Genomic DNA, 21851 nt, shown 5'->3' on the forward strand with positions numbered 1-21851 from the left:
CCTCTGTTGTAGGCATACTGGTCTCATGTGCTTGTGATATCTATTCTCTAAATTAGTATTATAGAAAGAGAAGTATAAGAAAATCTATTATGATCCACTCAAGCTCAAAGCTTTATAGAAGTCATGCACACAGCTTTCAAGAAGCTTTCTATTTACAAAATCTGTCAATTAACATTCAGCACCATGTAAATTTCTGGAGCATGAGCCCATTCATTTTCTGCTGCTAGCTGCAGATTCCCAGGCATCAGAGAACCAAGTCAAGGGATGAAGAATACTCAGACCCAGAAGCAGAGCGGAGTCTTACCTTGACAATAGCACCAACGTTGCCTTGAAGCACCTTTAATCTATCAACGTAGCTTTTCCTTTGTTTGAATCCTTTCCAGAAAGCCTGTTTTATAAGGAGACATTGTTAATAAGAGACTGATATTTAAGGCTACTTAAACATTGTTAGCAATTTGTGTGTACGTTACACAGAAAAACGTCCTTTACAGTAAAAAGATAATTAACCTAAATGTAATCTTGCTTATATTTTTAAGCTTCGCTGATATTTCATTCCAATTTGGTCCAGTTTTAGAACTGTTGTCCAATATCAGTTCCTCCTTTCCCCTGAAGCCATCCTTACTCTTATCACCAGTACACCCTTAACATCCCAGTCATTAGCTTCATCCCTCACACAGGAAGACCCAGCCACCTTCTTCTTGCCCATTGCATCCCAGAGCTGTTGCTTTACCTAATAGAACCCACATTGTTCTCGTCCTGGCCTCCTCCTCAAGTCTGTGGTCTTCCTGAGACATTCAGGATCATCACCTTGTACCACAGATGACAACCTGCCAATTCCCTTATTCAGCTCTCCTTCTGCTAGTTCAAAGTAAACTTTCAGCAAAGACCTCAGCAATACAGATCATTCAGCTGTACTCAGCATTTACCATAATGTGTCTTTTGTCTATCCAAACAGTGACATCAGCCTAGTTCTCCACTTGTTGGCTTTTCACAGCCTCTTTTAATGCTCATAAAAAACTATCAGAGAACTTCATTTACCTAAACTTCTCCTCACTTTTGAACCTCTTCAAAGGCCCTGAATTACTTAAACAGCAGTGAAAGACTTTACTGTGCCCAGACACGATGTAGGAAAGTGAAAACCCGATCCAGATAAGAGCTACTAGTATTTATCATCATGAATTTTTAAGTTGTTACTATAGACACCAAAATAATCATCAGTGTTCACACTCTCAGCACACAGAAATGTTTCTTTTACACTTCTTTTGGAGTTCAACAAACAGAAGACATCCAAGTAACAATGTCAGAGCCTGATAATACCAGCGCGTCTGCCACTCCCTACCAAGTTATGACTTCATGGAACAGAAGCAAACCACTTTCCAGTTGGGATAGTCTAGAAAGGAATGCATTTCTTACATCATGTTTTGCCACGGAATTTTTGCTTCAATACTCAAAAAATATATTCCAATCTTCCAGTCTTGGTTAGGTATACCATGCAAGACCTGAACACCTCAGAATAAAGCCAAGGCTATGCATTTCTGAGATTTTCCCATTGAAGTGGCTTAGGTTACAGGTGTATACGATTTGTTATTTGAAAACTGGAGGTTTTCTATTTAAAAGCATAGTTATTCCAACTAGGACAGGAATACATTTGCAAAAGTTGAAGTTTGAATTGCTGATTTGAGAATTTTGTTATTAGCAGTCTGTTTTCAGCAGTGATACACCACTTAATCACTCACATGCAGATAGTTACCCAAGCCAGATTACATTCTCATTCTAATACAATACCTGTATTTTGATGGCAGATGGTTCCTGGCTTTGGAGGTATGCTTTTCTCTCCTGATAATTCTTCCTGATCAAGTATCCCCTTGCTTGGGCTTGTAGCTGAACAATCAGATTTTCATTAGCAAGCCAAAGCTGCTCCCGATTGTAATCTGCTGTGACTTGCCCAACAATGCTCTGTTAAGATACCACAGAAAAAGGTCATTTAAAAGGAGCTAAGAAAATAAAACAAAGCAAAATTAAACACCACCACCACCACCTAGGGACAAAACCATTCTGGAATCTGTCCTGTATTCTCTGTCTGTATTATGTTCATCATATCTGAACCCCTACAACTTACCTCTAAACTTTAGTCAGTATGAAGAGCTACTTCACTACCATTGAATTTTATGAGGGGTATGAACTCCTTTCAAGCCTGAGTTAACCAGCTGGACATGCTATTTTGAGGAAGTTATTTTATTTTTTTTAAACATTAGGATTAAGAGTTCTGCTTTCCTACTTTCAAGTGTGGTTTTTTTTTTTGTGCTTTTTTTTTTTTTTGAAGTCACATCTAGAAATACATACCAAATCAGGGAGCTCTGTATATAGAAACACACTTAAGTAGTGTTAAAGTCAGAGTTTCTAAAGGACCTATTGTGGTGACTTGAGCTGTCTGCAGCAGAGTAAATCAATGTCCTATATGAGCTACATCAGAATAAAAAAAATGCACAGAGGCTTGTGTGATCCACTAATTTAAGTTGTATTTCATGTTATTGCAAAATCTCTACAGCAATTGGGTTCAAGTTTCACAAATCTTATTGTACTTGGAGATACAAAGACCAAAAAATGTGAAAGTATACAAAAAGCAGTCAGACACTCCATAAGTGTCTACTAGTGGCTATTAAAAACATTGTTGTAACCTTCAATTAGGGAGCCCCAAAATCATTAGGATATATAAAACAGGAGGCTGTGCCATCACTAATGTCTCAGACTTTACATGTTGATATTTTAAGAAGCAGATACAGAACCAAAATGATCTTCAGTCTCCCCCAGTGCAGCCTCTTCCTTTGATATTGCCATGTATTGCTATCTATCCCTTAAGTGTTTATGCTTTATGTTTGCAGTCAAAGCAAATATTTTAGCCATCTACCTGGATTTCTTCACCAGTTAACCAAGAAGTTTTTGGTACAACTCCTCCAGGGGCAGCACAGGTACCTTCCTCTGTTTCCACATTGTAGTAGTAATCATACATATCTTTCATTACAAGTTTAATCCATGGACTTTCCGTAGAATCTGAAAGCAATACATGCTGTCATTTGCACATATTTGTGTCCTCCTACACTGATAAGTTAAAGCTCTTCCCATTCACTCCCCATCTCTACATTCGCTATGGAGAAATTTTATACAAAAGGCATTATATATTTTGGCCCATTTTGTAGTAAGAATATTTTCAAAGTATCTTATTCTGCTGGGCAGCATCATTCTCCTAGAACAAAACTGCTGTGAGGTTTGTACAAATTCACAGTCAGCTTCTCAAAAATACATGCCAACTTGGTGCTTGCTGCTGAAACAGTGTAAGCCACATCTTCCATCATCACTTACTATTGAAATAGACTATTTAAGAAAATATTTTTGCTATCTTCCGGCCAGATGCTGGGCCTCGTTAACACTTAGCTCCCGCCAGAGATTTTCCATGTCCATATCGTTGCCCTGTTTAGTGATTCAGTAAACAATACTGCATCCTGAAAGGCAGGAAAAAATCCATTTCCTCATGGACAAAAAAAAAAAGTAAAGCTGCTAAGGTCATCTGTGCAAAATGCCCTCTCCAAACTTTTGTTGCTGATATCTGCTGCCCAGGCAAATCACAGGGTTCATAAACAGGTCATGGACACTCTGGCAGAGCCTGACCTGTGACAGTAGTCCATAAGGCTGAAGTGTGCAGTCTAACCCTTTCCTTTGTCTGCTAACAGAAAAAAAAAAAGGAGAGTCATGTGGTTTCCTGACAGGACAGATTAGCCTATTGACAGTCAGAGAAGATGTCTTGAATTCTCTGAGGCTACTTTGATCTTTGCTAGACTCTGGAACTAACTAGATATTCCTCAGCATGCAGTGGGCCCTGGATGATGCACGGAACAGTTCACCATCATGTAAAATGTACTTGGGCAACTGTAACACATTTCTCAATATATTTCAAAAATTATCAACCACATCCCTCACTTTACAGTGATTTTAGGTAAGTCTTTTGTGCTAGTTTTCCAATTGCCTCAGTAACAGGGAAATGTGAAACTTTTCTGTTCAGGATGGCTTTTACCATCTTTCGTTTTCAGCTTCTTGGCTTCAGAGAGGTTCTTGAAGTAAATTTCGGCACATTCTGAAACAATCCGTAATCCAAACTTGGACTGTAGTATCATCGGGATTGATTGTGAGTCACCCTTCTCCAAGCTTTTGTTAATCAATGATATTCCAGTGGCCACTAGGGAAAAACAATGATGGAGAAAATTAAGTGTTGTACTCTACATACCCACAATGCTAACCACTAGCAACTTTGATAATGGACATCTGGGATGGTTGCACACAGCAATCCAGTGCTTCACCTCTTTGTAGACTCCTCTGTGCTTTTAAGGAAGAGTATTTCAGAGAACAGCAGGCTCATTAGAAAGTGTGCCCTGCACCCAGGCAGGGATGTAGTCACAGCATGACAGAGCGCTCTGAGGGCAGCGCTGCTCCCCATCAGGTGGGACGCCAAAGAACAGCAGGGGCAGTAGCTGAGGATGGCAGGTTTTCTCACTTAGCATGCCCAACAAGTGGGCCCATAAAGCAGAAGATCACTCAGGAGCCTGATAGAGATGCAGTGGGTCATTGCATTACAAGCTGTAAACTGTTCAGTTTTACTGTGCAAAATCGGAATAAATTTCATTTGTCTTGAACAAAGTTTTGCAACACTGTGCCAACACCCTAGTCACGATCCCAAAGCAACCGTTCCTCGTCATCATCCCCTTAAATCTGAAGCTTGCCTAAAGCTGATGAGGCTACTCCCTTGAGTTTGCCAGCAATGAAGAGTTGGTTTCAGGGCATATAAAAGCAATGCTTTGAGACATGGTCAAACTTCTAAGTTACATGAAGCTTCAGATCAGGGCTTCTTAAGTGTCCTTTTCTATGTGCAGGTCTCATGGTCAGAGGGGTGATACCACCCCGACAACACGTAGCAACACAACACACTTCAAAGTACCTTACACAATAAAGTTATATGCAGCACTGCTTAGAAACCACTACTCTGATCTTAAATAGTGATCCTTAACATCTAAATTCAAGATGCATGCACCAAGGAACAAGTGAAAAGACACACACAGATAGAATATCTGTATTATATCCTTGCTTAAATGAATTCAGGTAATTTTGCTTGTTACAGCTGCTTTTCAGACTACAGCACCAAGCACTTTTCCTTGTGTGTACCTGGATCAATACAAGAAAGGTCCCTCTCTATGTTCATTGCTTGACCTACACATATTTTTCCACCCACAGCTGCCACAAAAGGTGCTCAGCGACAGTAGTGAGACCATCCACCTCCTCAGCTCTGGTCACCAGTATTTGAATATTTTTCTCTCTCCTTTTTGTCCTCTAGTTAGGGATGCTGGAAACTATTGTTATACAGACAAAAGAACACACAACCTAGCTTACAGTTATTTCTGTAGATCCCGCGCTGCCTGGATTTTTCTCCTTATCTATTAACTAATTATGTTTTTCTTCTAAAATAAAAGCATAAGAAAAAATAGTGGGGAAAAACACCAATTCAATAGAAATTGTACTGGTGTAGTAACACTTCATTCTGTTGCTGCTGCTCTAAAGAAGGGACCATGTGTCCTTGTGAAATTATGAGATATGTGAAATTTAGTTATCCTTGACTGCAGGAGAGGGGCAGGCTCTCAGCGCATGGACCTGCTCTTGCAGCAATCAGGATCTCAGAAGCAGATGAGCACTGCAAAGGGCTCTTCCACATCTATCCTCCCTCCAAGAAGCTATGATACACAAAGATGCAGCTGCCCACCGTGATAAGCTTGAACTCTGAGCAGGGCCAAAGATCAGCTCTTTTCTATAACACAGCTCTCAAGAGGCAGATCCTGCTTTCACAGCCCCTTCCTATGCAAAGCTGAAGGTCTGCACTGTTATCTCTTCCTGAAGGGTGCCATGGTATACAGCTACTGTTCTGCCAATCTTGTTTTGATCTCTTTTTGCACAAGGAGTACAGGGGTTGAACTGATTCAAGACACAAAGTAAGATAAGCCAAATTCCACAGCAAACACCACAAAGAATTAGGAAGCACAAGAGTCTTTACTGAACATGTCTTCCTAAAGGAAGGTACAAGATAGTCCTTTACTGACAGGGCAGGCATTTTATAAAGGCCATATCAAAGTTTTAATATTGTAGTATTTAATACTTCTACAAAGCATTAAAATGATTTGGAAAAGGATCAAGACGATTCCAGTATAGCTGTCAGTACTTGACTGCTATTGCCATTACTGCAGCTATCTCAAAATACACATTTTGTCCTAACCGAAACAAAACCATTTTGTGCTGCCTTTACTTTTGTACACAAGCTTTGTGGTAGGGAGGGGATTGTCTGCTTTTCAAAAATAGCTTATCTGGGATAGATTGAAATGGAAATTAATTTCCAAGTTGGGAATGAGTTGAGTTTTCTAAGTTTAATCTATGTGAATATAACATGTTAACTTCCTGAAACAGGATGCTTTCATTATAGCGAGTACCAGGTTCTGTGCCGTGGGGAAGTTTTAAATCTCAGTTTTTAGCTCCAAAATGTTAGAGCACTTCTGAAGAATGTGCTGTGCTGACACTGCTCTGTTTCAACCCAGAGGGCAGAGTACAGGAGATTAGTAGTTATTTCCACTAGGGACTTGTTAAAATAGTTCTACTGATCATACTTGATTATGAAAAGCTGCACATTTGCTACAAAAATGGTGGCATTGATTACATGAAGATTTTACTGAAACAACTACTAGGTAAAGCAATAGCTAGTCTTTTTCAACATGTATGGTACTAGTATATGCATAACGCTGAACTAATTTAGGTATGCAATTTATGTGACATATTTAAAGGTCTTACAGCAGTAGACAAAAACATATTTTCAAGTCACTCTTTAGCTTTAGTTCACATCTGTTTAGAAGCTATGCATTTCCTTCCCTTCTCTGAGCTCAGATGTTTCCTCAGGCTTTTTCACGCCTCTGGGTGGCATTGAAATGAACCTTCTTTTGTGGAAAAAGATGGGTATCAGTACCTCCAAGTACAACAGCTCAGTTTGGACAACATATGTGCATCTAACCCTGCCTCAGAAAACACCAAGATGCTTTTCACAGATGTGTGACCAATGGAAATCCTTCATGTGTTTTCAGTACATCTGACTGATTGAATTAGAACTGCAAATCAACTCTGAAACAGTAACATTAAGTTCACTGGTTCTGTAGCAGGGATAGAAGATTTAGTTTTGTAATACCTGGCTGTTGTTTTTTTCTTCCACCCACAACTTTCAAAGAACTAACTACTGATATAGCATGCCTATAAGTAAACAAATGACAGCAGTACTTTACTGAAGGCTGAGTGCAGCACTGCAGGAGTACATCAAGTTAAGCAACTGTATTCCACAACCTCTCAGGATGCAAAAGAAAGTGCTGCAGACTCACTCACACAAGCTGCTCACCTCCTCTCCCACCACAGCCAACTCAAGCAAGAGGTGACCCAGCCCTGAAACTCAAGCTGGCAACCTTGACAGATCTGTGCTGGCCCAAAGTAATTTTTATTTGTTAGCACTTAATAGAAGATACCATATTGAAATAAGTGAAGTTATAAACATTTAAGAATTTGCGTGACTTCCTGTTATCATTTTCTTCTGCTTTAAAAGTGATAGGAAATTACACTGACGCTGTAAATCTTGATCATGTTAACCTATATAACCACACCCACTAAATTATTAACTGAACTTCAAGATTTACCACTTCAAAGCTAACAAAGTTTTTCAAATTTAAGTCACCCTAACTTCAGCATGACAAAGGACATGCATTTGTTTCTGTCAGCATATATAAAAGATGCCACTCTTCCCTGAAGTGGAGAAAAAAAATACTGAAAATTTCACTTTTTCCAGACTAAGAAGAACAAGAGGAATACAGATGCAGCTTAATGCTTACAGATTTCAGCTTTTTTTATATTGTTATTGGCATCAATGATTCCCTTTTGTATTTCATCCAGCCATAGCACTGCTGATTCATCCTGGGTTTCCTGTAAAAAGGACAGAGAAAAGCCTTATGAGAACTGAATTATAGAAGTGTCTGAATATACAGAGAGAGCTCATACACAGACTTCCCTTGCAAAGCCCCCGGGCATTAAAAATAATTTTACCACTTAAAATGAGCAATAAAACAAGTTATACTCCATTTAGTGACTAGAATAAATTCTTGCTCAATAAAAGTTCTCAAAGCTTTCACATGTAAAAGACTCCGTCCTGCTAAAGGTGAGTAAGATTTTGAGCAGAGCTGGAATTGTTTCAATTTCCATAATGTATAAGCAATGTAATTAAATAAATCAATTAAATAAAGCATTACGTATATCCAAATGTTATTAGCCAGCACTATGAGCACAAAGGAGAATGCAGGAAGTTGGTATTCATCCCAAAACCCTTATATGGGAAGGCTGTAAACATGAGTAAAGGTTACATAAGAAAATAAAAGCAAAAGATGGCATAAAAAGGCAACTCAGGTTTAATAATGATTACTTAGCTCAGGTGGCAAATATTTCAGGAGTTAAATGGCAGAGCAGGTCTCATCATCTACAGGCTGACCAGGGTAAAGAAAAGAGGGTAAAAATTGCAAAACAAAGACTCCTCTCTTTCTATTATATGCAAACAAACACATAAGCAAAATATCTAAATAAAATCAACCAGTATCAGGCAGTTGCATGACAGTGGATGTACACTGCAATTTAGGGTTAACATGAGAGAGAGCACATACAAAATACAACTGACGATTTATAGGAAAGGAATTCTTTTCAGTTTCGCAATCCTTATCTGGTGTCCAATTTCTACACACTAAATACAAAAACAGATACAATTTTTGTTCTGGAGCCAAGTCCTGCTTATGTTGAGCCTTGCCACTAGCTTGGAAGCCAGACCAGGACTCGCACTAATTTTGTCTGCTGGAAGAAAGCCATTGTTTTCTGGCATTCAAGGAAAAAAATAACAGAGGAAGAGGAAGGGATCAACAAAAACAGCAAATGAAAATGGGGTAAAGGTTCCAGAGTGTGTAATGGGTGGGAATTGTCTGGAAAGAGCAGGCAGCTGGGGTGGGATGCCGTCACAGGAGCACAGGCTGCTTGTGCTGGGTAGGTAGGCAGGGGCTGAGGCAGTGCACACATGCCTTCAGAAAACCATGTATGTGTGGCTTGCTTTCACCGCTACATTTGCTAAACCATGATCACTACTCTCTTCCCAACACCTGGCCTCTCCCCAAGAAGGGTACAGAGTTCAGCAATACAGAATTTTAGTCTTTGGATGAGACCTCTGAACGTTTAAGTAAACAGCCTTCGGTTTTCCCAGAAAATACTGTTTTCCCCAGATACCTGTACATACATATTCCAGCAGAACCTCCTCTCCCACAATCAGGGTTGTGGTAAATTAAGAGTTAAATTGCTGCTGTAAAGCAATTTAATCTCAGTGTTGGGCAGAGGCTGAAACTGAGTCATGTGTGCATATTTGGATACGTCACACCCTCTTACTAGTAGACAAAGAACAAACTAGATCCGCACCATAAATCTCATGCCTACAGGATGCTTCTGGACAACAGATCAATTACTCTGTAGACCCTTACAGAAGGAAGAATATCCTATCAAAAACACATCTTGAGATGAACTAAAACAGTATTACTTTTTTTTTTATATATATATTTATATATATCCGGATTTAGCATACTACGATGAAGATACTGGTTTTCACTGGACTTCTCTCTCTTACCTCAAGTCTTTTTACTACAGGTGAGTCCTCCTTTCTGCATGTACTCTGTTTTAATTGATATTTGCTTTTGAGGTTTTGGTGCTTTACTGGCTTAAATGGACTGTACACATCATGATATTATTACACTACAGAAAAGCTTACTTTAGACAGACTTTTACTATTTCCTTTCAGTGACACCTTGGATTACCTTTCGCTTTCCTCAGTCACTAATGAGGAATTATTTAAGCGATCTTTCTGCCCTTACTAAAAACACATCTTCTAATGTTTCTGTAGTGATACAATACTCAAACCTGTAGAGTCACGTTCTTTCTGTTTTAAAGTGTTCAACAAGATTACAGATTCAGACTATGTTATTAGAAGGAAAATCTCAGATAATTATTGACAAACATAACTTAAGGACGTGATCAAGCCCATCTCTTTTCCTTACTAAAATTAGACCTGTTTTCAAACTAAGTTTTTGTTATTGCTTTTTGTTTGTTTGTTTTTTTGTTTTTTGTTTTTTTTTTTTGTTTTGTTTTTTTTTTTTTTTTTTTTGTTATGCAATAATATATACAAACATTTTAAAGAGCAACATTTTTTTTTTTTTTTCCCGGGAGTAACCATCCAGAAAGTTACTGAAATGGATGCAGGCTACTGATTGTAATTTCAAAGTTTTCTACCATAAATCTACCAGTTACAAAAAATTAATCATGGTTAAAGCTGTTTTCCATGTTCTGTTCCAGTTTGGAATGGTAAAAGGTTTTCACAGGTTTTCATCCAAATTTCAGTTCACTTCTGAATTCCAGATTCAAGATGTGTGCCTGATGCTTTGTGTGAAGTTTTTTGGCATTAAGCACAACCAAGGAAGAAATTTTTTGAATGACAAAATTCATTAAGCTGCCACTCGTTCTGCAAAAGGTATTTTACAAGTTACTTTGAGACCATGCGTTGAACACATTCATACTTCATCTATAAATGTTAATGTCTTTAAAATTCAGCCACTAAGCATCAGAAAGGTAACCAGCATCAGTGGCTTTACTCACATCTGTTATATTTACTGATGGAGACTATTCTTGCTGCATGAAAAATTTTACTCATACCAATAAGTTTGATCTAATATCAGCCCAAAGATTTACATTCAGTTTTCAGGAGTAACTGCATTTTTTCATGTATAAGAAAAAGAATAGTCTGGTTTGCTTTAGTCAGAAGATGAAAAATACAAAATAGCAACTTAATTTGGTATATGAGATGATTTTTTCTCATAATTTGAAATTTTCAGCCCCTGTTAAGCAAGGCAGTTCTTTTTTCATTTTTGCAGTCATGCATTTCATCCACTAAGTGACAAGGGTAGCCTGCACTAAGACTTGATCAGCTTTTATCATAAATTACCAACATTGCTCCTACGTGACAAAAACCTTTACAGGTGACAAACATTGCACAAATGGGATGTTTTGCTAAAGACTGAAAACACCTAGTATTCAGAAAAGTCAATTTAACATTAAATTTACACTAAATTTTAAAGAACGGGGTTGAAATTACTAAGAAAGCAAAGATTATTCTTAGGCACATTTGAGATGCTAACTTAAAGCAACAAAGAACCCTATCAAACTTTCTAAATGGAGATTGCTTTTCACAAGGAAAGGCTTGCCTTTCTCCTTACCTGAAAGTTGTATTCCTAATCCAGTAGTTTGCCTATTTTAACAATATTAACTTTAAGCTTTAGAATCTTCACTGAATGGCTCTGCAGTTAAAACCGTGTCTCTTATCAAGACTTTCCGTGGAATTTCAGCAAGAGACTACGATTACATCCCCCCGCATGCTATAGAAGGGGAAACAAAGACCATCCACATCAAAGAAAACAAAAGCTCTTCAAAAAAGTCCAATGACTCCACTTTAACAGAAGTAAACAACACAACGTTAGAGTACCTGACAAGTTCTCTGAGCACCAAGCTGATACCCACTGTCTACCTCAGTGCTGTTTTATTGGGTGTACCATCTAATGCCATCATTTTGTGGATGCTGATCTTCAGGATCCGGTCTGTGTGCACTGCCATCCTCTACACAAACTTGGCTATTTCAGATCTGCTCTTCTGCATCATGCTGCCATTCAAAATAGCATATCACATCAATGGGAACAACTGGATTTTTGGAGAAATGATGTGCCGAACCACAACTGTGGTGTTTTATGGCAACATGTACTGCTCTATTCTGCTGCTCACGTGCATCAGCGTCAGCCGCTATGTGGCCATTGTTCACCCTTTCACCTACAAAAGCCTGCCGAAACGTACTTATGCCACTATGGTCTGTGTTACTGTGTGGACCATCGTTTTCTTGTACATGCTCCCACTTTGCATAATGCAGCAGAGCTATTATGTGAAACAACTGGGAATTTACACCTGCCATGATGTGCACAATGCTTGTGAAACTGTATCTTCCTTCCAGTTTTACTACTATGTTTCTTTAGCTATCTTTGGATTTTTAATACCTCTTGCAATCATAATTTTCTGCTATGTCTCAATCATACGAACACTCAAAACACATGAATGGTTCTGGTATGTTAAAGTTAGTCTTTTGATCCTTACCATCTTCACTATTTGCTTTGTACCAAGCAATATTATTCTTATTATCCATCATATCAACTATTACTATTATAACACAGATGAGTTGTATTCTTTTTATCTAATTGCTTTATGTCTTAGCAGCTTAAACAGTTGTCTTGATCCTTTCCTTTATTTTCTGATGTCCAAAATCAGAAGCCAATCCAATATTTACCTAACAATGGTTAAAATATCCAGGGAAGCATAAACTTGTTTCTATATTGTTGGAATTATGATTTTGTATATTTACTAACCCAGGTAGCAATAAACCTCACATGCAACAATTAAACCTAAAAAAAAAATCTAAGGATGTTAAACCATGATCTCAGTAAAATTTACATCTTTCCAAACACCACACAAAGAAGCATCTTCAGAAATACTCTTCTCCAACTCTAATTTTATCACGTGTGTTACAACGTTTGGTGTACCAAGATTCAGGGAAGTGGCTGAGCATCTCCATTTTCTTCTGGGAAGGTCACTTTTATGGCCGCTATAGAGAAGAAACTATAATAGCAGTCACCACAGCCTCTGAACAGAAGAGGAATCCATATCTGAATAGCACTTTTAGGTCCATTCATGACTTCCAAAGACTTCATACGATCTCTGTGCTCACATTCACTGCAGGAACAGTGAAGTGAACAGAAGGTTTTCGTCTGGTGGGAACATGGACAAGTAAAAGCACTTTCTAGGTGTTCAGGGGCTATAGAACTTTGCAGAAGCTCCCTATCACACAACCAACAGCAAATCTGCACTGGATGTTAAAAATAAGGAGCTGGAATCCCATTCAGCTGGAAGAGCAATGAATCTACAGCTATAGACACGGAACCTGACACACTTCCAAGGAAGTATCTCCTCTGAGGCTGCTCAACCAGCTTTGCTCTGTAGACTTGTTCTTCCACTGCGTCAGCACCTGTACTCCTATAACCCTCAAGGACAGCTGGAAGCTAAGCCTTATCAGCGTGAATCCAGGCAAGTTTTATTCTTGCTTGGTAAGCAAAACAGGGAAGCTACATTGTAGTATTCTGTATATTTTCACATCCTCACAGGAAATACTTCGTGTTACAAATCCTTAAGGAAATTGTGATTAATTGTCCACATTCATAAAGCAAAGAATTAACTTGACATTTACAGAAACTCAATATCTACGTATACTGAGTATAAGTTCCTACAAACGAGCTCAGTTGTTGGTGTACATGTTTGTAACTGAACCATGTAAGACAGTGATGAGAAAAAAAAAGTGTTTTACATCTGTCTGATAATAGTATTGTAAGAAACTTTACTCAAAAATAAAGCCATTTGCAGGGGAAAATAGAAATTGACTCCAAGAAATGTGCAGTCTGGTAAGGTTCTACCTCTTCAATTTCTCCTGGCTCCTAATTTACATTAATTAAAATCATGCCCTTCCCTCAAAGTAACTTCAGGATAACTTTAAAATAATCCAGGTGTTACTCATTAATTGCAGACATCAAAATTGCTAACCTAACTGTAAAACCTGCATAGCTATCACTCAAAATAAAATAACAAAACTCAGGAAGCATGCAAAAGTATGGTACATCTGTTTAACATTCCACATAGAAGTAACACTTCCTAAACATAGGCTCTCTTTGCTGGGGCTTGAACACACTTTGCTTGAAGCAACTGTGAGAGCTGTTAGAAGCTATTGTACACAATACAATACAACACAATAGAAGTATTGTTACAGGAATAAAATTCCACATTTTCATTTTATTCTTCAAGCAAAGAACAAGTAGGTGTGATCTGTGATTAAGAGCCACAATGGGAACTGGGAGTTTTTGGTGCAGATTTTACTTATCCAAGGTCACCACAACTGGGGGGATGTGACAATGGGATGATTAGAATAAGCCAGAAGTTCAGACCCATATGTTTTCTGAGACACTTGGGAATATAGGAAGTTCACATGCAGATCTGATTGTTGTAAATCAAGTACTTCCTTATGCCACAGCTCACTCTTAAAACATCTTAAATACAATTAAAGACAGATCTGCTTTATAAATAGGACTCAGAAAAAGCATGGGGTTGAAAAAGACTTATTGCACAAACTTTTTGACTTTTTGATTATTTTTTTTTTATAAGAGGAAGTTCAATACATGTATAAATCATATTTTTTCTTAAAGAAAGGTGATATCCATGTCATTAGTCAGTAGTTAGAATAGTAACTCAGGTTAATATATCCAAATGTTTCTCTTGGGAATTCGTACAGAGTGGTCCTGCTTTCTCCATAAACATGGAGATTGTTGTTTTTTTTTTTTTAATCATGAGGTGGGAAAAAAAGAGAAGATGTTTTAAGTAGTTGTCAAAGTCTAAAAACACACAATAGGAACAGCATACAGCAAGGGGAAGGCTTTTCAGGATCCAGTGCTCAGTGAAACCAGATCTTACATAGGAACCTAAGTAAAAAAAATCAGATGTACAGCACCAAGTTCAAAAGCTGTGGCTTACAGAAATGCACAATTTCATAGCAGGTACCACAGGTGAGGTGACAAGATAGCTGGAGGGTATTTTTACAAGCCAAAGAGCAAGAAATTTCTCCAGCTGACATTAGGAACATATGTGAATTTTAGGCATCTTTTCAAACAGCAGGAAAAATGAAATGCTGTACCATGAGTTTTAGCTAATCTTGCATTCAGTCACATCCTGCAAGTTGTGAGGCTGATCTGTGTTTATGTTTCCCTGAGCTGTGATGTTAACCAGGGCACTGCTTTTGAGGAAGCAGATACCAGTATCCTGCTGAGATAGGTTGAAGCTGAAGTACATGATGGCCAGCATTTTGTTGCATGACAAGGGCAGAACAGAAATAAGCACAAGACTCCTCTATTGTAACCCCCCCCAGATTTAAGCAACAAAGGCTCCTCAAAGTACTATTTAGAGGTTTGTTAAACAATGACTTCTTCAGCATGACTGAATACTTAGTAGCAAAAAAGACAATTCCTGCCTGCACAATAACTACCTGCCTGACAGTCTTGTAACTCAATCCTTGCAGAAAAACACAACAGATGCAGAATACATCTTAGTATTGACTGAAAATTAATCCCTTGCGTCACTCAGAAAAAGTTGTATTCAAAAATTATTCAGTGACAGATTGTTGTCTCTGGCTTATTTACCACCCTGTTAGCACAACTAATCAAAACATTGGAGGAACAGGACATGAAGGAAAAAGAATCAACATTTCAGTTCTGACAGATGCAACAGTCCAAGCTCTAACCTTGCATTTCTGTGCTTTGGCGTGGTACAAAACATCTTGATAATGCTTTGCATTTTCTGGTCTCACATCTTGCAGCTTGGCTGTGGGCATAAGTAGGGTTTCTAGGGTTTTCTCAGGATCTCCTTGGTCAATTGCTTCATTAATGTGGCCAATTGCAATAATTCCTATGAAATAAAAAGGTTATTACAAATGCAGTTGTCAAAGAAAGATATATCTTGTCACATTTCACATACAAACGAAGCAGTAACACAAAGCAAAGAAAAATCAAGTAACAAGAAGCAGAGGCAGCAACAGCAAGTGATTTAAAATTATTATTTTTTGCTCAGATACTCGAATGAGGCTATTAAGTTGTACAGGTTTCCTTTCCGCCACACGTACTCATTTCTCTGAATCTACCTTTCCATTAAAGCCAAATCAATCCTTACCAAAAAAAGGGAAAATTGACTTCCTTTACATGCAGGGAAGGAAGACCTACATGAAGCTTAAAGAAATGCTGGACACCGCATTTATGCGTGCACCAAAATATTTGCTGACAATGCTGAAAGACACTCAAAAATCATGTGATTTTGGACCAGATTAGTTGGAACCCCTGTTTCAACAAATACATACATACTGATCTGCAAACTACAACAACAAATACATACATACTGATCTACAAACTACAACATTATGCTGGACCATACCCTAATTTCTTTAAAATTTCACCTTAATTAGCCAAACAGATAACACTGATCTCAAGATATTTATTTTTTTTCCCCCATAGACCTGTGGCACTCCAAACTTCAGCCACATTTAATAAAACCTGTGATTCATTTCCTTCAGTTGTCAAGACTGGTTTCAACATTTAACGTCACAGTTTATTCCTACTCCCAAACAGCCTGGAAATACACTGCTTGGGGGTGCTGTCTCCCTAAAGCCATTCTACTCCAGAAAGGCACTGGTTGAGGGCTCCCCATCACCTGTGAGATATGACATCTTCACTAGTGGCTGCCACCACATCTGCCACCACATCTCTCCCATGCCCTCCACAGCTGGTGGGTCATGGATCCATTCCTTCATAACACCTAACATTTCCAGAACAGACAATTTTTCTGGGTGTCACCAAAGCAGGAACTGTCAGGCATGCAGATTTACTTACGGAAAGTGATGACAGCCTTCTTCCTGCCCTCTCTGCCCCAGAAACCATTTCTAGGCAGAGACCGGTGTCACTGAAACCAAGTGCAGCTAAGCTATCTCACCAGTAAAGACTGACTGTTAATGCAGGACAACCTGCAACTGCTCACATCCCACCCTGCTGGGCCCATGCTACAAGAGTGCACACAATGCACTATGCAAGTGCACTTAACAGCCTCAAATTTTACTAGAAATATCATGCTTCTATATCCAGTGGAGAGTCTCAGTCCTTTAGCAGTTTTGAACACCAAATGACCAGGTACCACATTTAACACCACCCTTATAGGGCCATACAGTCACATTCAACTGAAAGAAATATTCCCCAAAACCATTTATATTTGAAAGAGCGAGCACAAGAAACCATTCTTTTAGATAAATCTAATTATTTGAATTGAGATCATGACAGATAGTTGCACTGCATAAATTCCTACCAATTCTCTGGTGAAAAACAAGGGCTTAGAGATCAATTTAACTATAACAGTTCTACACAGGATGCTGCTTTCCTTTTCCGACCCTATTCTTCAATAACACAATAGTTTACATTTTCTGCAAAATCTTTTAAGTGCCAACATCCAGTGCAAATACTAAATTGCAAGTGTTCTGAACCACAGCATTTATAATGCTGCCAAAGGCAGGCATCCTAGGATGTCTTTCAGCCATCCATAGTATAACCAGAAATACTTCAAACAGATTTAAAGACCAACAGTCATTCAAAATTATATGTCTTCTCTCTTGATCAGAGTCTGTACAAGGCCATTCAGCACTGAATTTTTGTGTCCCAAGGAACAGACTACCATCTCTGCCAGTGATGTAGAGGAAGAATTACTTACTTTCATTTTCTTCTTGAATTTGCATATTAACCATGTCAATGCAGTTCTGGATATCATTCCAGCTTAAATAATCTTGGCCTTGAGATGAAGCCTCTGACTTAATAGACAATAGTGTATCAGCATAACTATAAGAAGATATAAAATACATAAGTGTATTTCATATACAAGGTAAATTTCCATTAAGAATTAGTCAGATGCATCATCCATCATTTAATTACTATAATTTTTTCCAATTAATGAATTTCAGACAAACTCATCTCTCACCAGAAATTATATAGACATGCAAGCTGCCTTTTTGTCCTACACATGCATTACAGGAGGTGAAATGCTGGCCCTATGTGCTAATCCAAAACATTTTTCTGGGCAGAGTGGAATGGTAATGATGATTTCAGGAAGCTGTTGTCTGTTTCACAAATACTACTTCAGGAGGGAGATGCCAGTAGTTTCAGACACTGCTGTAATGCACTAGTATTCTATGTCTTTATCAACAGTATTTGACTCCCTAACTCCTGGAAAATTTAAGCTTTACCAGTAAACTCAGAAGGAAAAATATACCATGTAATCTGGTAGCCAAGGGAGGTTCTCCTACAAAGCAGAGCATTACAGCTCTTCAAATAGATATTTCATATTCTTCTGCTCACAGGTGATATCCCCAGGATTCTTTTTTTTTTTTTTTTTTTTTTTCTTTTTCTTTTTCTTTTTTTTTCCCAACTCTTCACTGACAGAAAAGAGGAGAAAAACACTGCCTTGTTATTTTACTGTCTGTCCTGAACTAATTTATTTCCTGTCTGGTAGGAAGCCACTAGGCTTCAGATGAAGTGTTCTTCATCCCGAATTTCGCTCCTAAGAAGTGTCAACAGCAGCTATACCACAGGCATTGCACATCCCCACTTCCCAACACAGTGCTGGGGAAAGTGGCAACAGAGCTGGGCATATTCTTTAGTACATGACACTGGAGATGAATTTGTAAGAAACTGTGATCTGCTTCTTGCTATAGTACATCAAAGATCAGAGAGTCAGTCCTAGCATCAGGTAGCAACCCCATTTGCTTAGAAGATAACCATGCATCCTGCACATAGAGGATGGTGGGCCATAGGAAGAGAAAGGGCATGAGCCCCACACGTCATGGTCCTCCAAGCACAAGCTCTGTAGCCTGTGCCTGTTGTTTTTAGAACGATCACAGACCTAGTTGACCTGGAAACCTTCACAGCAGTGTAAACACCTATAGAAGAAAGTTAAGTATTTTGAAATTCTGGAATCAAATATTGAACTGACCCAGTAAGTCAGACCAAATACCTGTCTTCTATTTCCAGCTGTGGCTTGAAATTAATTGCTGCCAAACCAGTACAGTAGAGAATTATTTCCTGTTCTGATTTGTCCTCTCTACATTTATCAGACTATATTATGGGCTTCCCCAAGCTGCAGGTTGCATGTCAGTGGTTAATAGCTGCAAATGATTCTGTGATCCATTGACTTATCAGTTCATTTTCAAATCTTATGCACTATTTAGTAATGAGTCCCACTATTTAAATCTTTTATAAGATGGTAGTTCGTTGTGTAAATTTTAAACTTTATATTTCATAGTACCCAATCTTTTCTCACTCCAGTTTTCCTAAGGAGATAATTAAGTTATGAGAAGCTAGCAACTCATTAATAACATTCCACACAACACATACAATGTTGCAGAACTTTGTCGTATTTCCACTGAATTTCTGTCTTCTAGGAAAGGCATCCCTAACAAATACATGCCTTCTAGTACAAAGCCATTGAATACCATTTCCCTCACAGAACTTTCTCTATTTCTACTGTACCCCTTTGGGTATTGTGAAATTGAAGCTTCCTGCTACACTCAGCCTGTGGTTGGCAGCCCATATTTGCATATTAGCATAATAAAGTTTTATTTTATTCCCTACTCCAACTAATCCTTCCGTTTCATTTGTATTGGCTGGCAGTCCTATCAGGCCACAGTGTCATCGGTCAGACACTGCATTTGGATACTTTGCGGTCATCTGTGTATTTTTATGGTTAACATTGCTTCTCATTCCCCCAAGCACCATGACATCAACAAGGCCAAGTGGCACACTGATTTTGTTCAACCCCACAGCACTCTGCCCCCCTTTCAGGTTGGAACAGATTCTTCCTGCCTCTTGACAGAGAGGAAGCTTCTCTCAACTCACACACAAGTTACTTTTTTTTTTTTTTTTTTTTTTTTCTCCCTGTCTCTCCTGTCTTGACTGCTTTCCCTCCAGCTTCAAGGAACCTAACCTAGTAAGGGCTCAGATTCATGTCGTCTCACAGCCTGGTGAAGACCTTCAGTGACCAGGTCACTGCTGTCCTTTCTGTCTAGTGATACCTTCCAGCAGCACTCAGATTTCCACTACCCATGACCAAGTGGTGAGAACCTGCCCTCTTCCCCACAGGCTGGGGCCTCTGGTCTCACACAAGTTGCATATTTGCCTTTTTTTTTTTTTTTTTTTTTTTTTTTTTAATTTTGCAGATAAGCTGAAGAGCACAGCAGCAGCTCATGGCTGTGACAAGTCAGACATGTGGCAGTGCAAGCAGCTAGCAGCTCAGTGAAGGCTCTAACTTAACTTTGAACATGCACGCGTGCCACAGCATTGTACTCAGCTTTTTAGCAAGCAAGACTTCACTATATTTCAGGCCTTTGCAAATCTTGGGCTGAAAAAGGGGGTTAGGCAGTGTCTAAGGGGCCTACTTGACCTTAAGACACTCAACACATTATCTCATTCCAAAGATCCTCCGTCAGTATTGCGAAGAGGTTACTGATTGACAGTCTCCAACTACTATTGGCTTATGTTTTAGTGTCCTCAAAGTTTTTTTTGTCAGATCTTAACATCTGCTTTCTGACAATGTCTCCACTCCACCTTGCATATCCTTTTGCTCTCAAATATTTGAGGTTGTGAGACTGCTTATAGTTACAAATACACAATTAGTTTGGTATTTATGTTTTCCCCTAGTAACATATAACAGTATTTTACAGCCCTTTCATCTTCATAACCACAGCACAGGAAAACCCACACTCCCCTTCCCCAGTGAAATGCCTACTTATCCTTCTGCAGAAGTTGCCAAGTCTCATCCAGACAACAAAAAATGAACTTTTACCGTTGCAAGTTTTCCTCTTCCAGATTATTGAAGCCAATGCATGGGTTTCTGAGGTGATTCTTTATCATTAGGATGTCCTTATTTTCCAAGGCTTGGTTTAGCAACGCAACTGCTGACAACATTTCTACTGCAATAGACAGTTCATCATGTGCCAGATAATTCTGTAGGACAATAATGTACCTCAGTCAGGAAGCTAAATAAGCAGTGTAACGAATTTGAGTTACACAGTCCAGATGCCATCAATGAGATGGAATTGATTTAGAAAGCCTGAAGTGCTAAGACAAATTTCCTGGTCACAGATATGTCGCATTAACACAGCGCTGGTAGTAGAGCTTACTCTGTTTGCTACAATTCCCTTTGGCCTTTTGCCCCAGTCCCATCTCTTTCTGATCATACCCTCATAGCAGGGAATTACTTTTCCTAAGCAATATATGAAGGGTTAGTCCTCAGTCAGAGCATGCAACAATTAAAAAAGTCAATCTGTTGCAACACAAGAGCTCAGCCAGAGCAAAGTGTATCAAGAAATGACTTCTGTAATTCAATATTGCCACTTTGATTGAAAACAATCATGCAATACATAACACCATGGTGAGAGAATTAAGTCCAATTTTACAAGACAACATGCTATGTTTGTGCTGTTTCATGGCACGGCTACATAACATCAGAGAGCAGGTTGTAAGCATTTCACTCTTACCACAGCGTTCTGTTGTTGGAGGTTGAACAGCTCAGTCTGATAGATAACAGCAGCAAATGAGTGAACAACAGGCAGCTGCGCCTCCGGTTTCATCAGTGCAACCAGTGTTTTACTAGGATCACAGTTACGAATTGCAGTATTGATATTGTCAACTGCTATAAGTTCTAGAGAACAGCAGGGAAAGAAAAGCCTATTAATTTTCACAAGCCATTTGTTTTCTGTGCCACGTAGATGACAGATTATCCAGAGAGTATTATTTGCTGTCATTGGAGGAAAAAGTCAGGTTTTATAAGACAAACTGCTGAATGTTGCAAAACATGTATGTTCAAAAAATTGCAGCAAATAATTGACCAGAGGACTATAAATAGTTTCTGGACTTGCAGATATTAGGGACAAACTATTATAACTGGATTCCAAAGCAAGGATGTGACTCATTCTAGCACATGGAGAGGGACCTAATATC

The 21851-nt window shown here is 38.7% G+C and overlaps 2 protein-coding genes across 6 annotated transcripts in view; one reads left to right on the top strand and one right to left on the bottom strand.

Moving 5' to 3' along the window:
• The window catches only part of IQGAP2 (IQ motif containing GTPase activating protein 2), a 125488-nt gene that overhangs the window by 22877 nt on the left and 80760 nt on the right, over nt 1–21851 (bottom strand). For 3 of the 4 annotated variants that reach the window (XM_032205393.1, XM_032205392.1, XM_032205394.1), the window contains 9 exons: nt 21389–21552; nt 20695–20855; nt 17572–17696; nt 15569–15732; nt 7953–8043; nt 4070–4231; nt 2909–3051; nt 1786–1956; nt 305–388 (listed from right to left, as the gene is read on the bottom strand). In XM_032205393.1, coding sequence (XP_032061284.1) covers nt 305–388; nt 1786–1956; nt 2909–3051; nt 4070–4231; nt 7953–8043; nt 15569–15732; nt 17572–17696; nt 20695–20855; nt 21389–21552 — 1265 coding nt within the window. The remainder of the gene's footprint in view (nt 1–304; nt 389–1785; nt 1957–2908; nt 3052–4069; nt 4232–7952; nt 8044–15568; nt 15733–17571; nt 17697–20694; nt 20856–21388; nt 21553–21851) is intronic. The other variant, XM_032205396.1, reaches the window with a different exon arrangement.
• On the top strand, nt 9549–13566 carry F2RL2 (coagulation factor II thrombin receptor like 2). 2 transcript variants are annotated; one of them, XM_032205397.1, is made up of 2 exons: nt 9549–9789; nt 11466–13566. In XM_032205397.1, the coding sequence occupies exons 1-2, from the start codon at nt 9732–9734 to the stop codon at nt 12551–12553; spliced, it is 1146 nt and encodes a 381-aa protein (XP_032061288.1). In that variant the 5' UTR covers nt 9549–9731; the 3' UTR covers nt 12554–13566. The 2 variants fall into 2 exon arrangements, with proteins under 2 accessions (XP_032061288.1, XP_032061289.1); XM_032205398.1 differs by having other exon boundaries at nt 11538–13566.

Source organism: Aythya fuligula, chromosome Z (genome assembly GCF_009819795.1).
Source record: "Aythya fuligula isolate bAytFul2 chromosome Z, bAytFul2.pri, whole genome shotgun sequence".
NCBI classification, from domain to species: Eukaryota; Metazoa; Chordata; class Aves; order Anseriformes; family Anatidae; genus Aythya; species Aythya fuligula.